This window comes from Micromesistius poutassou, assembly GCF_964030765.1.
Source record: "Micromesistius poutassou genome assembly, chromosome: 17".
Taxonomy (NCBI): Eukaryota; Metazoa; Chordata; class Actinopteri; order Gadiformes; family Gadidae; genus Micromesistius; species Micromesistius poutassou.
In genome coordinates this window covers 16,086,022-16,098,521 of record NC_140287.1, presented here as the reverse complement: position 1 = coordinate 16,098,521, position 12,500 = coordinate 16,086,022, and the positions used below count along the sequence as shown (strand labels likewise).

At 48.3% G+C, this 12,500-nt stretch overlaps 2 protein-coding genes across 5 annotated transcripts in view; both read right to left on the bottom strand.

Annotated features, from left to right (window-relative positions):
• Positions 1-1,866, bottom strand: part of LOC311362235 (legumain-like) — a 9,922-nt gene extending 8,056 nt beyond the window's left edge. For 2 of the 4 annotated variants that reach the window (XM_084482047.1, XM_084482050.1), the window contains exons 1-3: positions 1,765-1,866; positions 540-694; positions 109-206 (exon numbers count right to left, since the gene is read on the bottom strand). In XM_084482047.1, the coding sequence (XP_084338173.1) occupies positions 109-206; positions 540-677 (236 nt within the window). In that variant the 5' untranslated portion in view covers positions 678-694; positions 1,765-1,866. Of the gene's footprint in view, positions 1-108; positions 207-539; positions 754-1,764 lie in introns of all 4 variants that reach the window. The other 2 variants (XM_084482048.1, XM_084482049.1) reach the window with 2 other exon arrangements.
• Positions 1,867-7,146: 5,280 nt separating this feature from the next.
• LOC311362259 (pecanex-like protein 1) lies at positions 7,147-12,494 on the bottom strand. Its single transcript, XM_084482081.1, has 6 exons — positions 12,318-12,494; positions 11,503-11,776; positions 10,251-10,440; positions 9,073-9,650; positions 8,326-8,466; positions 7,147-7,424 (listed from the first exon to the last, which is right to left on the bottom strand). The coding sequence occupies exons 3-6, from the start codon at positions 10,252-10,254 to the stop codon at positions 7,284-7,286; spliced, it is 864 nt and encodes a 287-aa protein (XP_084338207.1). The 5' UTR covers positions 10,255-10,440; positions 11,503-11,776; positions 12,318-12,494; the 3' UTR covers positions 7,147-7,283.
• Between the last annotated feature and the right edge of the window lie 6 nt (positions 12,495-12,500).

Below are 12,500 nucleotides of genomic sequence, written 5' to 3'. Positions count from 1 at the left end.
GTGAACCCATTCCCCGTATACAACAAAGATAGCTAGGATAAGGGTCAATTGGTAAATTGGGCAGTGTTTGTTCTCTATCGGGGGAATTTCCAAAGAAGCAGAACCCACTTTTCATTGGTGGCCAAGTCGTCAAACATCATGACCACAATCTGCTCGTCAGGAATGCCGTTCTTATGGACGATCTGGTAGGCATGGCACGCATCGGCCTGGACGCAGACAGAAAAACACAGACGACTCCACACTTTAATCACCACCAAAAAGAGTTACTTATTATTTATAATTCACAGAACATGAAAAAATAAGTAGGCATTGCAGAAGTACACAATCATAACGTGTGTGTGTGTGTGTGTGTGTCCAAGCTTTTCTTTGAATACTTATCTTTCCCAAAGCCTAACTTAAAGCATGACCTTAACCAAACAAAGACTCTCTAAAACCAAGAAAAAGCACAAAGCCTATGTGATGAAGTTAGATGTTGGTTGACTGGTTTCATTTCCCGCGGTGGAGGTGGTGGTTACTGAGGGACGTTGGTTCTTTCTCACCTGATGTCTGTAGTTGTCCCAGCCGTTAGAGCCAGCGACGATCACCACCCAGTTCTTCCCAGCCTCTGGGGCTTGGGAGGGGAACGCATGGGTCAGACTCAGACCCAGGCCCAGCAGGACGACCACTGGAGTGAACATCGCTCTTTGTCCAGACACTGTCCCGGTGGAGGAGGAGAGAGGTGGAGAATATAGATCTGTTTTAAAGGGATGCGCCCTGGGTTCAGTGTTTAAACAAAAACAAATGAAAAAGTGGATGTTGGCAACGTAGTACAACAACCTGACACCCCTGAGGGGTATTCCATCAACCAAGCTAAACACAAAGCCGGGCTTATTTCGCTTAGCCTCGCTAGGAGAAACTAAGAAGGGCCCAGTTTCCCGATAACGTTGGATCCATGCTCGTACGATCCTTCTCACGAAGGATCTTTCGAAAAAAGATTAGAGCGTTTCCCGAAACTCCTCTTAACATGAACGCGCGTGCACTACTCTAACGACGTTCGTAGGCTTGTAACTGTCCACTTACACGGTGCTGAAATGGGCTCTGTAGGAGGGGGAGATGCAAGAATGTTGTTAGATATAAAAAAAAATTCCCCATCAAGGCCAACAGCAGAGTAGCCTACGAAAAGAATAGACTAATATGAATGCTACAAATATTAAAACACAATTGATTAGGCCTAGGCCAACATATTCTGTATCAGTCCTAATCCTGAAGGCACCGTGTGTACATTTTTTCACGGCATGTTCCCCCCTGAAATAATTCCATATTCCAAAAATAAAAAATAGCTTGTGTCTGTGTGACAGCAAAGAGAGCAGACTTTCTCTGATTCCGCATAAGGTTTCATTGATTGGCACGCACTCTCTAGTCTACAATCTTTGGTGTAAACATTAAAAATGCAACATTACATTCAGTCATTATCATTCAAACGCAGAGACATTGACACGGCTATTGCTGTTGCTGGTCTAGATCCTGCCCATATTGTTGGGCAGGGGTATGATGGTGCGGGCAATGTAAGCGGGAAAGGCACGCATCGCAGCACAGTTTCCCGCAACAGTCTACGTTCACTGCAGAAACAACGCTCTCAACTTTTGTGCACTCCACTAAGGTCAGGGATGTTCATAACTGTCTAGACACAGTCCAATAAACAATCGCAACAAAAAATGCCTAATACCCCTCTGCTAGCCAATATATCTATGTAGAAAAAGTGAAATAATAGTGAACGTATATCACCTTTATTGAAGCGAAGGAACTGGAAGCAACTCAGTCCGCCAGTGGGTATACAGTATAAACCCTGAGGGTTATGGGATCGATCTTTATAGGCAAGACTTTCGGGAAAACAGTGGCGGGACTTTTTTTTTTCCTTTCACATAGCAGCCAATCACTCGGGTGGAGGACGGGACTTGCTTAATTTCAGCCAATGGGTTTGCTCGGAGGGCGGTGCCCTGGGTCTCTGGGTCATAACACTGCAGGCCGTGTTAAATGCGTTACACATTAACAGGCCAGTGTCGACTGCACTGCATACTAAGGTAACATTCAATTTGTAAATAACAACGTGTACTCTGTACCGTGCTGTGCAAATGCCATGAGCGTGCATTAGTGGTGGATTTCATGATTCGTTTGAATGAATCAGTTCGCGTTGGTCAGTTCGCCAAGAAGAGTCGTTCATTCGTTCGTTCATTCGTTCGCACTTCCGGTAGCGGTGAATCATGATTCTCAGTCACTGAGTCGGTCAGACTCGGCTCCTCCCTCGTTCTCGTTCAAACGAATCGCGAATGCACGTTCTCAGCCAAGTCGGTCAGACTCAGCTCCTCCCTCGTTCTCCTTCTCAAACGAATCACGATCGTGCAATGGTGCAAACGGTCAACAATCAACACAACATTAACTAAGTTCCTTTTAGCTGAGGAGTGCTTCATGTTCGGAATCGGGATGTTGTTGCCCGGCTGACTCTCGTGACTTCTCAGTCCTCGAGTCTTCACCGCTAAACACAGTCAGTGAACGAACGGCGACTCGCGAGTCAGCGCGACTCAGCGACTAGTGGGTGGAGCTGGGAGTCGAGTCTCGGAGAACGAACGAGACGAACAACGACGAACGAGAGCGGCGAATCAGGTCGGTTCGTTCGTTTTAAAGAGTTATTCGTTCGAACTGATTCGTTCGCGAACGAGCCACCACTAGTGTGCATCCTTTTCTAAATGAGGGCAGACTCTTGAACTCTTTGCTGAAACTGTATGTCTGCCAAGACAGACAGCAGGTGACCTGCATGTGGCTGTTTATGACACCCCCTCATGGATCACAAAGTCACTTTTAAAACTGTAGGATTAAAGCATGTCATAAAGCTAAAACTTGTTAAAATCAAAAATGTTTACTTTTCCCACAATTTCATAAAAAAGCTAAACATGATAAAAAAGTAGGGCTACCCCCTAATAGTCGACTAAACGTTAGTCGATGAGAAGAGTCTCAGTCGACCAAGTTTTCATTAGTCGGTTAGTCGCGCAAAAAAAACGCCATCAAATCATACCAATCAAATCTAACTAATTATAATATTGACGTGTCGGATCTGGCTGAGAGTTTATCTCCAGCTGAAGCTGCTCAGAGAGAGGATCATGACAGTAGTACAGAGGAAAGTGAGCCCGCCCCGTACCAAAGAAGAAAAGGGAAAAGCAGCAGGAGATATCCATGCTGATGGCTACTGATGAAGAGGAGCAGACAGAAGGCTCCATTTTGGAAATAAATTTACAAAATGTTCAGCCTCCTTGCTGGTTGTTCCGACACATTCAGAACCAATACCACTTTGCGGTATTGAAAAAAAAAATAATAATAATAAATAAATAAAAAGATTCACAGGCTACAAAAATAATCAAAAATTCACCAAAATTGCAACATAAAAGCTTTAGACCAAGCCTCACCAAAATCATGAGACAAAATTTTTTTTTCATTTGAGAAATATTGGCCAATAAAGTTGGAGCAGTTAGCCCATTTTTCTTATATGACCATTTTATTATTGTATAAAAAAAAACACAACTATCATTAGGTGGATACCAATACCCCCCGCTACCCATAAACCCAAATTGTGGTACTGCACCCAAAGGTGGCGCTATTTTGAAAAAAATATGAACTAGCCTTATTTCTCCTTACCAGGTTGACCTGGACTCAAAATTCGTTCATCATATTAATCTCTAAAATCAGATGCATCTTTTTCACCCTGGTCTTCTGCTCTAAAAATGTTTACTTTTTCCACAATTTCATAGAAAAGCCAAATGTCCACAGTCTCAGCCCATTTTTCCTATATGACCATTTTGTTGTATATATAATGTATAACTACCATACGACTATCATTAGGTGGATACAATTAACAGTGCAAATTTTCTGATCTGTACTATTTTAAGTTGAGACAAATAATGAATAAATGTATCATATTTTCTAGAAAGACTTCTTATATTCAAATGAAAAGTAGAGAATGTATCAGAAGACACAGAGTCACATATGCTGTTAAATTCTGCGTCACTGAGAAAGCCACACAGTTTAGATATATCAAAAGATGAAAAAAAAAAAAGTGTGTGTCAGGATCAACATCAGCACAGTAAGAGTCAACTGTAACTGATTCAAAAGGGTCAGAACTTTGACCAACAAAATCTGATTTGTTATTGTCCATAGAGTGTGTTAAAATACCTGAGAAGACAGATAGTGGAACTGTGGCCCAGACTCTGGGTGCTTGATTGTCCTTGTTGTTTTTGTGAAGGTGGATGGACAGTTTGTCATATCTCTCTTCCTTGCTGCCCTCATGGCTGGGAGTAGTTCTTTCCTCTTTAGTCGGATGGCCTCAGTAAAATCCTCATTGATGTAGATGCCTGTTCCTTTTAAAAGTTTGGTTTTTTCCAGAACAGCCATCTTGTCCTTCAGTCGTAGAAATCTGACAATTATTGGTCTGGGTTTTTGAGATGATTCTTGTTTCCCCGTCCTGAAAGCCCAATCCAATTAAATTTTTGAATGATTCACTTTAAACTTTTCACTGAATAGTTTTCAGACTTTCCCTTCAGATTCAGATGCTTTTTTCTTTTCAGATTCCTCTATGCCATCAACAACAATATTGTGGCATTTTGAATGACCTTCTAATCTAAATAATACATCTTGTCTGGGATTGAATTCCGATTATTAATGGTTTTTTCCAACTCTGTCCTGGTTTCGATACAGTTCTTTGACCAAGTTTTACATGAGTCTTTAAATTGATCAAATTCATTCTGAGTCATCTCTAGACTCACATTGAAGTCATAGATCTGCTTTGCCAGGTCGTCAACCCTTCTGTTTGATGAATCAACAATGATCTGCACACATGTTTTGAAGCTTTTTTCCTGTTGCTCAAGCAAGGTTCTATAGAAGTCCTTTTGCTGATCCAACAATTCACACATTTGTGCCATGGTGACATATTCCTCAATGGTATTGTTTGAATTTTTAGGTGCCATGGTGGACTTCAGCCTACAGGCCTACTAGGCCGCAAACACCAGGAGATAGGGACAAAACTCTTTCAAAGTATAAGTAATGTCCAAAATGGTGAAATATATTGATGACTAATCTTATCTTGATTAAATTTCCAACAGAGATGTTGATTCCAAATGCAGGATTATTCAGATTAATTAAGGATTCCTTAAATAGTTTTCCTCAGTTTCAGTAGACAGGAAACAGGAAACAGGACATTGAGAACTAATCAAATAAAATACCTATGGTGTTGCTCCCTTCTCTTATTCATCACTTCATCCCACTTGACGTCTTCTGACGAGACTCACCAAAACCTCACTTCACCCCGAACCATTTCACATCACCCTACAGTTCCTTCAACTATAGTTATTTACTAAAGAAATCATTAGAAAAACAATGTCATAGTACCAAAGGTCAAGCGATCAAAGCCCAAGTAAACTACAAAGCTATGCTACCTCATTTTCATTTTGCTCGGACCCCGTTAACCACCGCTTGCGGTTATATTTATTATTTTTTTGTAACATGCTGAAAAAAAAGTCAGTGGCCGGCGTCCCCCCCCCACTACACCCCTGGGTTCAATGGTCTTGTAGTGTTGTTGGATGTGTGTGCACTTCAGTCGTTTGCATCAGAAGTATTGGACATAGACAACGACACACAGAGAATTATCTAAGAAGATATAAGCAATAAATCAAACTGCTTTATTTCTCCATTTAGAAAAAGAATTTAAGTTAAACAGGGCAACAGTCCATCAAGAGCTCCGGTGTCTCGCGTTTCCACCAGATTGTCTCCGGATACGTTAACCTTTTGTCCAATGAATGAAAAAAGCCGTAACAAAGTGTAAATACAATGTTTACAGTAATAAATATTCAAAACAATATCTTTTTTACATAGACATAATATATATAGTCATTTTTATATATATATAATCATATACAGTAAAAAGTTATCTTCAAGTTTATCAAACGTAAAACGGTAAGATAAAATGGCTGCAAATAGAACGATTGCATTTTATTTCTCATTCCCAAGGCAACTGTAACCATGGCAACTTACTCTGTCTAATAACAATAAATAAAGGGTGATATTATATTAAGATTGTAGTGCGTCACTGTAAAATAAAGAAAAAAGTAAAAAAAAAAAAAAAAAAAAAAATGAAATTATAGTGCAAGTTCGTATTTCTTTGCGGAGCGAACCGTAGACATCCAGAAGGAATGGCGACCCGGGAGACAACACGAACGTCAAATCAAAACGGCTTGTACAGCGCGGGTAGCCCCCCCCCCCCCCACCCCACCCCCAGAGTCAGTCTAGCAGACAGTGGGGGGGGGGGGGGGGTCTTGGCAACAACAGGAAACGGAAAGCGTACAGGTGTAGCAGGAGACCCGGGTCGTTTGCCCCGTTACCTGGGCTCATTTGGCAAACAATCCAAAAACCTAAAATAACAATAAAACACTCAGCGCTGTCTGAAACACACGTCAAAACCTGCATTCTGTTCCACGCAGAACGTGCGCGTGTGCGTACGTGAGCGTGCGTGTGCGTGTGTGTGTGTGTGTGTCTGAGCGTACTTGGGCGTGTGTATGTGTGTGTGTGTGTGTGTGTGTGTGTGTGTGTGTGTGTGTGTGTGTGTGTGTGTGTGTGTGTGTGTGTGTGTGTGTGTGTGTGTGTGTGTGTGTCCGTGAGCGTGTTGCGTGTGTGCATCGTCCAATGAAGTAGTCCGTGAGATGCATAGAAAAAGGTTATGAGTGGAGGCAGACTGAGTTCAAAGGGCTGTCAGACATCATGCAGCATCGGTGAGCTTCGCGAAGCAAGGCGGAGGATACTGTGTGTGTGTGTGTGTGTGTGTGTGTGTGTGTGTGTGTGTGTGTGTGTGTGTGTGTGTGTGTGTGTGTGTGTGTGTGTGTGTGTGTGTGTGTGATGCAGTAAAGGAGCTGTGCTGGGGGGGGGGGGAGGGGGGAGGGGGGGGGTATAACTCCAGGTCCGGGAGGTCAAAGTTAGGTAGTAGGTGGAGGGATGCTGGGTGTCTGGTGGGGGAGGAGCAGGTGGAGGCAGGGGGAGGGAGGAGCAGGTGTGTGTGGTGGGGGGGAGGAGCGATCGGGTGGGGGGGGGGGGGGCGGGGCAGGTGGAGGCTGGGGGAGGGAGGAGCAGGTGTGTGTGGTGGGGGGGAGGAGCGATTGGGTGGGGGGGGCAGGGCAGGTGGAGGCTGGGTGGAGGAGGGCAGGAGGAGCAGCAGCTGGGCTGGTGGTGGTGGTGGTGGTGGGGGGGGTGGGGGGCGGGGGTAGGGCGTCTCAGACCTCCGCCCCCAGCTCCATCACCCCCGTCTCCAGGATGGGCACCAGTCTGTCGTCCACCTGCACCAGCAGGATGGTCTTGTCCGTGTGGGAGCGGCTGGCCGGCTCACGGCTCCGGGACACCCAGCGGTGGATCACCTGGGGGGGGGGGGGGGGGGGACGGACGGACGACGTTACATCAGACAGAGGGCCGGTTCCAAAGGAGAACCCCGGACAACGGCCAGAAGAAGAGCGTAGAGCGTCGCAAAACTATGACATAAGGGCTTGTACCGCCTTGACCCCAGCATGAATGGAGCATTTACCGCCTTAGCTGTACATTTGCGGTGACATAGCGGTGACTAAGCTGCAAATTTGCAGTGACTGAGCGGCGACTTAACAGTGACTTAGCGGTGCCTTAGCGGCGATTTAGCGGCGACTTAGCTGTAAATTTGTGGTGACTAAAGGCCAAAGTATACTACTCGTAATCCGTAATCCGACTCCCTAACTACGGAGACCCCTCGATCATTCGCAGTTCTCCGTCGGGATGTCAGATACGCAATGCAATTCGCCGCCCGATCGATCTTATATGCTGACTACTAACCATGTAAATAGTGTTGAAAATAAACTTCCTTATTTGGTGTTTTATTGGTCCTTAACGTGGAAAGTAAACAACGTACAAAGTAAATAAGGTGCAAAGTCAAACCGGGGAAAGTGATTCCGGAAATTATTTTGTTCGAGGACCAATCACAGAGCCTTGCCGTCTCCGTCCGTCTCCGTTGCCCCGACGGATAGTTAAAAAATATTGGATGCGCACGTGGAGCTACGGAGAGGGTCTCCGACGGGCTCTGCGTATCTACGTACAGCACTTTACGGAGGACTATAAATCCACCTTTAGTGGTGACTCAGCTGGAAATTTGCGGTGACTTAGCGGTGACTTAGCGGTGACTTAGCGGTGACTTAGCGGTGACTTAGCAGTGACTTAGCAGTGACTTAGCGGTGACTTAGCGGTGACTTAGCGGTGACTTAGCGGTGACATAGCGGTGTCTTAGCGGTGACTTACGTGTCCCTCCATGCCCTCCAGGGGGCTCCACTCCCTCCAGCTGCTGCGCCCGGCCTTCACCCTCAGGGCCTCGTCGGGCCACAGCAGACCCTTCCTCTTGGACAGGTTGATGGTCTCCAGCACCTGGCTCACGTCCACGATCTACCAGGAGGACGGACACACGGACGGACGGAGGGAGGGGGGAGGGACAGACAGACAGACAGACAGACAGACAGACGGAAGGAAGGAAGAAAAAGGTTTTAACAGCTCTTCAAAGGAGTTAAAAGGGGCCCCACTCCTATTTGACCCATCACCCATCTGGGCAGACCTGCGCGCACATCCTGTGGTAATCATTGAGGTTTTTTAAGTTCGTGGAACAGCTGTTTCCTCTTCCCTCTGAGAGAGGAATAACTCCTTTAGCGTCCTATCGCCGCCCCTGCCCTGGTTCCCGGCTCACCTGATGTGACGACCAGGTGACATGAAACCAAAAGTTGACATGTTCCGATACCATTTTCTCCTTCCCGAAACCAATTCCGATTCCTGAACTTGAGTATGGGCCGATACCGAGTATATGTATACCGATACAGCATCTAGCATTGTAAGTAACTACTAATAGTACTTGTTCTTCTCTCTTACGGTGACAGCAATGTATTGTCGGTTGTATTTTTCAGAACTTAATTGGAATAATACATAATTGGAATAATACATTTTGTTATTCTTGTAGTTAGGCGTCTATACGTCCGTGTTCTACGGCGGGGAGCCACCCACCTGCACCCGGTAGGAGATGTCGTCGCGGCGCACCGTGGCCACGGTGGGGTTGTGGTAGTGCGGGTAGTGGTGGTGGTGGTGGTGGTGGTGAGGGAGGTGGTGGTGGTGGTGGTGGTGGAGGTGGTGGTTCTGCCCCAGGGGGTCGGACGCCGCAGCGGCGGCGGCGGTGGCGGTGGAGGAGGACGAGGAGGAGGAGGTGGAGGCCGCGGCGGCGGCGGTGGCGGCGCACGCCGGGCCGCAGGGGGGCGCGTCGGCGGCGGCCAGCAGCCCCGCCAGCGTGTGGCGCTTACAGGACGGGATGCTGTGGTTGGAGAGGGAGGCCGAGGGGGGCGCCGAGGGGCCGGCCGGCTCCGAGACGGAGCCCAGCCGCAGGTGCAGCGAGGCGGGCAGCGTGTGCAGGGACAGCTGGCTGGAGGAGGAGCGCGGGCAGGGCTCCAGGCCCGTGGTGGAGGTGCGCAGCGAGGAGGAGTGGCGGCCGCCGCTGTAGCGGTACGACGACGCCCCGCTCACCACCGAGGCCCGCGCCGGGGAGTGGCGGGCCGGGCCCGACTGCACCGACTGGCAGCTCTGGCTGGTGCCTGCAGGGGGGGGGGGGGGGGGGAGTCAGTACGGCGCCGGGGGCCAAGGTGGTCATGTGTTTGACAAATCAGGGTCAGTGCCCTGTTACTAACATGTCAGCATCAGTGCCCTGTTACTAACACGTCAGCGTCAGTGCCCTGTTACTAACATGTTACCAACTTGTCAGTCAGTACCCTGTTACTAACAGTTAGTAAGTAACATGTCAGTGAGATGATCCTACAGGCATGTATCCAATCCTTGATTAATAACAATCTTTCCACTGGGAGAGCTTTGGAACAGTCGTACAACCTGAAACATCTATATCTCCGCACGCACGCACGCACGCACGCACGCACACACACACACACACACACACACACACACACACACACACACACACACACACACACACACACACACACACACACACACACACACACACACACACACACACACACACACACACACAGGGTTTTAGGTCAACCTACAGATACATAGGTCTCTTGTCTCTTGCTTTCAAGCACAACTCTTTATCCACATAACAATGCTTTGGTTCCAGCAGACGGACAGACGTCACTCTGCAGACAGACAGACAGACAGAGCCCCCCCCCCCCCCTCACCCATGGAGTGGTGCGTGTGGTGGGGGGTGGTGGTGCGCGGGGCCCCCGGGGGTCCCGCCCTGGGACACGGAGCTCTGCTGGGAGTCGCTGGCCCCCGTGCCGTTCCCGCTGCCGCACGACACGCCCCCCCTCGTCAGAGTCCTCCATGTTGCCGCCGCTGTTGCAGCCGGCGCCGCAGCCCTTCCTCAGCCTGCACCCCCCCCCCCAGGGAAGAGGAAGAGGAGGCACACGTCACAACTAGGGATGTGAATAACTCAAATTTTTCATGGTCAAATAATCAGTGGGTGGTATGAACGAATAATCGATTATTCGATGTGTGCCGACATTCACAAAGGCAGCCATGGATCATCGGCAAGAAATCACTTAATATCTTAAACGCAAAAAAAACTAGAAAAAAAAAAGATCAGTGTTTGTGTTGTATGCATATATATTAATATTAATGCTTGTTTTTCTGTACATGATTAATAATAAAAAATTAAAAAACGAATAGTACTACAGAACCAACATTAGTTTCGTCTGTTAATTCTTGTTTATTTGAATGGGAAAAAATGTTGGGTCCAAATGTTAAAAATCGACTTTGACCCTCGGGAACGAATAATCGCATAATCTAATATTCTGACCCATCCCTAGTCACAACCCCCGCCGCTCACAAAGTAAAGGCGCGGCGCAGCCAGGCCACCGACTTTTATTTTGGAAATCCACTTGTTTTTCCCTCAGTGATAGTATACAAGACAACTATGTATGTATATACAGTATATATATTTGTATGTGTACGCAGTTATATATATGTATTTAAACGTAATCACTTGGCCACTTCTCTTTGTTTTTTACATTGCATTGAAGACTTTAATATACTATAAAGTACAGGCACTGGGCCACTTATACTTTAAAACAGTTTGCCCTGTTTTGTCCTTACTTAGCATTTACTTTAGCATCTCTTTTTCAAACGGGGCTAAAAATGTGTGGCCAAATGAAACGCATTAACATCTATCAAACGAAACTGGACGCTCTAACAAGCTTACCAAACATAATTGTACAAATGTATCAATCAGATCCCAGTAAAACCAACAAGTAAACAAAGAAGCCGTCCTGCTACCGCGCTGTCTTCTTCCCAAAACAAAACGCGCTTCATGGGCTCCCGACTCCAGAGAGCGCGCTCCAACAGCGCCCTCTGGTGGCCGGCGACGGCGCGACGCACTGCAACCCCAACCCCAAAAACAACAACAACGGCCCAGGCCGGCCGGCCACCCACCTGTGCCACGTGCCGACCACGAAGCTGCGGATGTTGCCCACGCTGATGGCCCCGCCCAGCACGCGCGGCAGCTGCGGGTGCGAGTCGCAGTAGGAGGTGGTGAGCGGCGACACGTAGATGGGGTAGCCGATGGGCTGGTCGCACGACGAGTTGATCATGTTGCGCAGCGCCTGCTTGGCGTTCTGGATGCTGCCGCGCTCCGGTTCCGGTTGCGCAGGAAGACCAGCTCCTGCTGCTGCCCCGCCCACAGGCCGCGCACGCACTCCTTGTTCACCTGGCGGCGGCGGCGTTGCGGTGGTCGCCGCGGAGACCACGCGTAAGGAGAGAGAGAGAGACAAGGGCGAGAAAGGGAGAGTTAGAGAGAGAGGGGCGAGGGAGGGAGGGAGAGTTAGAGAGAGAGAGGGGGGAGGGAGGGTGAGTTAGAGAGAGAGAGAGAGAGAGAGAGAGAGAGAGAGAGAGGGGTAAGAGAAAGAGAGTAAGAGAGAGAGAGAGAGAGAGAGAGAGAAAGAGAACGAGAAAGAGAGAGAAAAAGAGAACGAGAAGAGAGAGAGTTAGGGAGAGAGAAAAGAGAGAACGAGAAAGAGAGAGCGAGAGAGAGAGGAGAGAGAGAGAGAGAAAAGAGAAAAGTGAGAGAAGAGAAAGAGAGAGAGAGAAAAGAGAGAACGAGAAAGAGAGAGAGGAGAAAGAGAAAGAAAAGAGAGAAAGAGAGCTAGAGTGAGAAAGAGAGCGATAGAGAGCCGGGTCGGCGGCGGTGGGGGGCGGCGGTGGGGGCGGCGGCGGGGGGGGGGGGCGGGGGGGCGGGGCTGTGGCCTCACCTTGATGACGCGGAAGCTGAGGTAGCGCCGGTTGAGCATGATGATCTTGTACTCGTTGGTGCCCTCGTCCAGCACGTGGCGCAGGGCGAGCAGCGCGGGCGCGTTGGACAGCACGGCGCTGCGCCACGCCGGGTCGCCCTCGTGGGCGATCACCAGGCTCACCTGGTGCTCCGAGATGGCCTC

Bases quoted from the DNA above. Each gene is read 5' to 3' on its own strand.
- LOC311362259 (XM_084482081.1), bottom strand. The intron at 8,467-9,072 runs GTGGGTGGCTCC...TCCTCCTGGTAG, and splicing joins ACATCTCCTACCGGGTGCAG to ATCGTGGACGTGAGCCAGGT. The intron at 7,425-8,325 runs GTAAGTCACCGC...CCCCCCCCCCAG, and splicing joins TGGAGGGCATGGAGGGACAC to GTGATCCACCGCTGGGTGTC.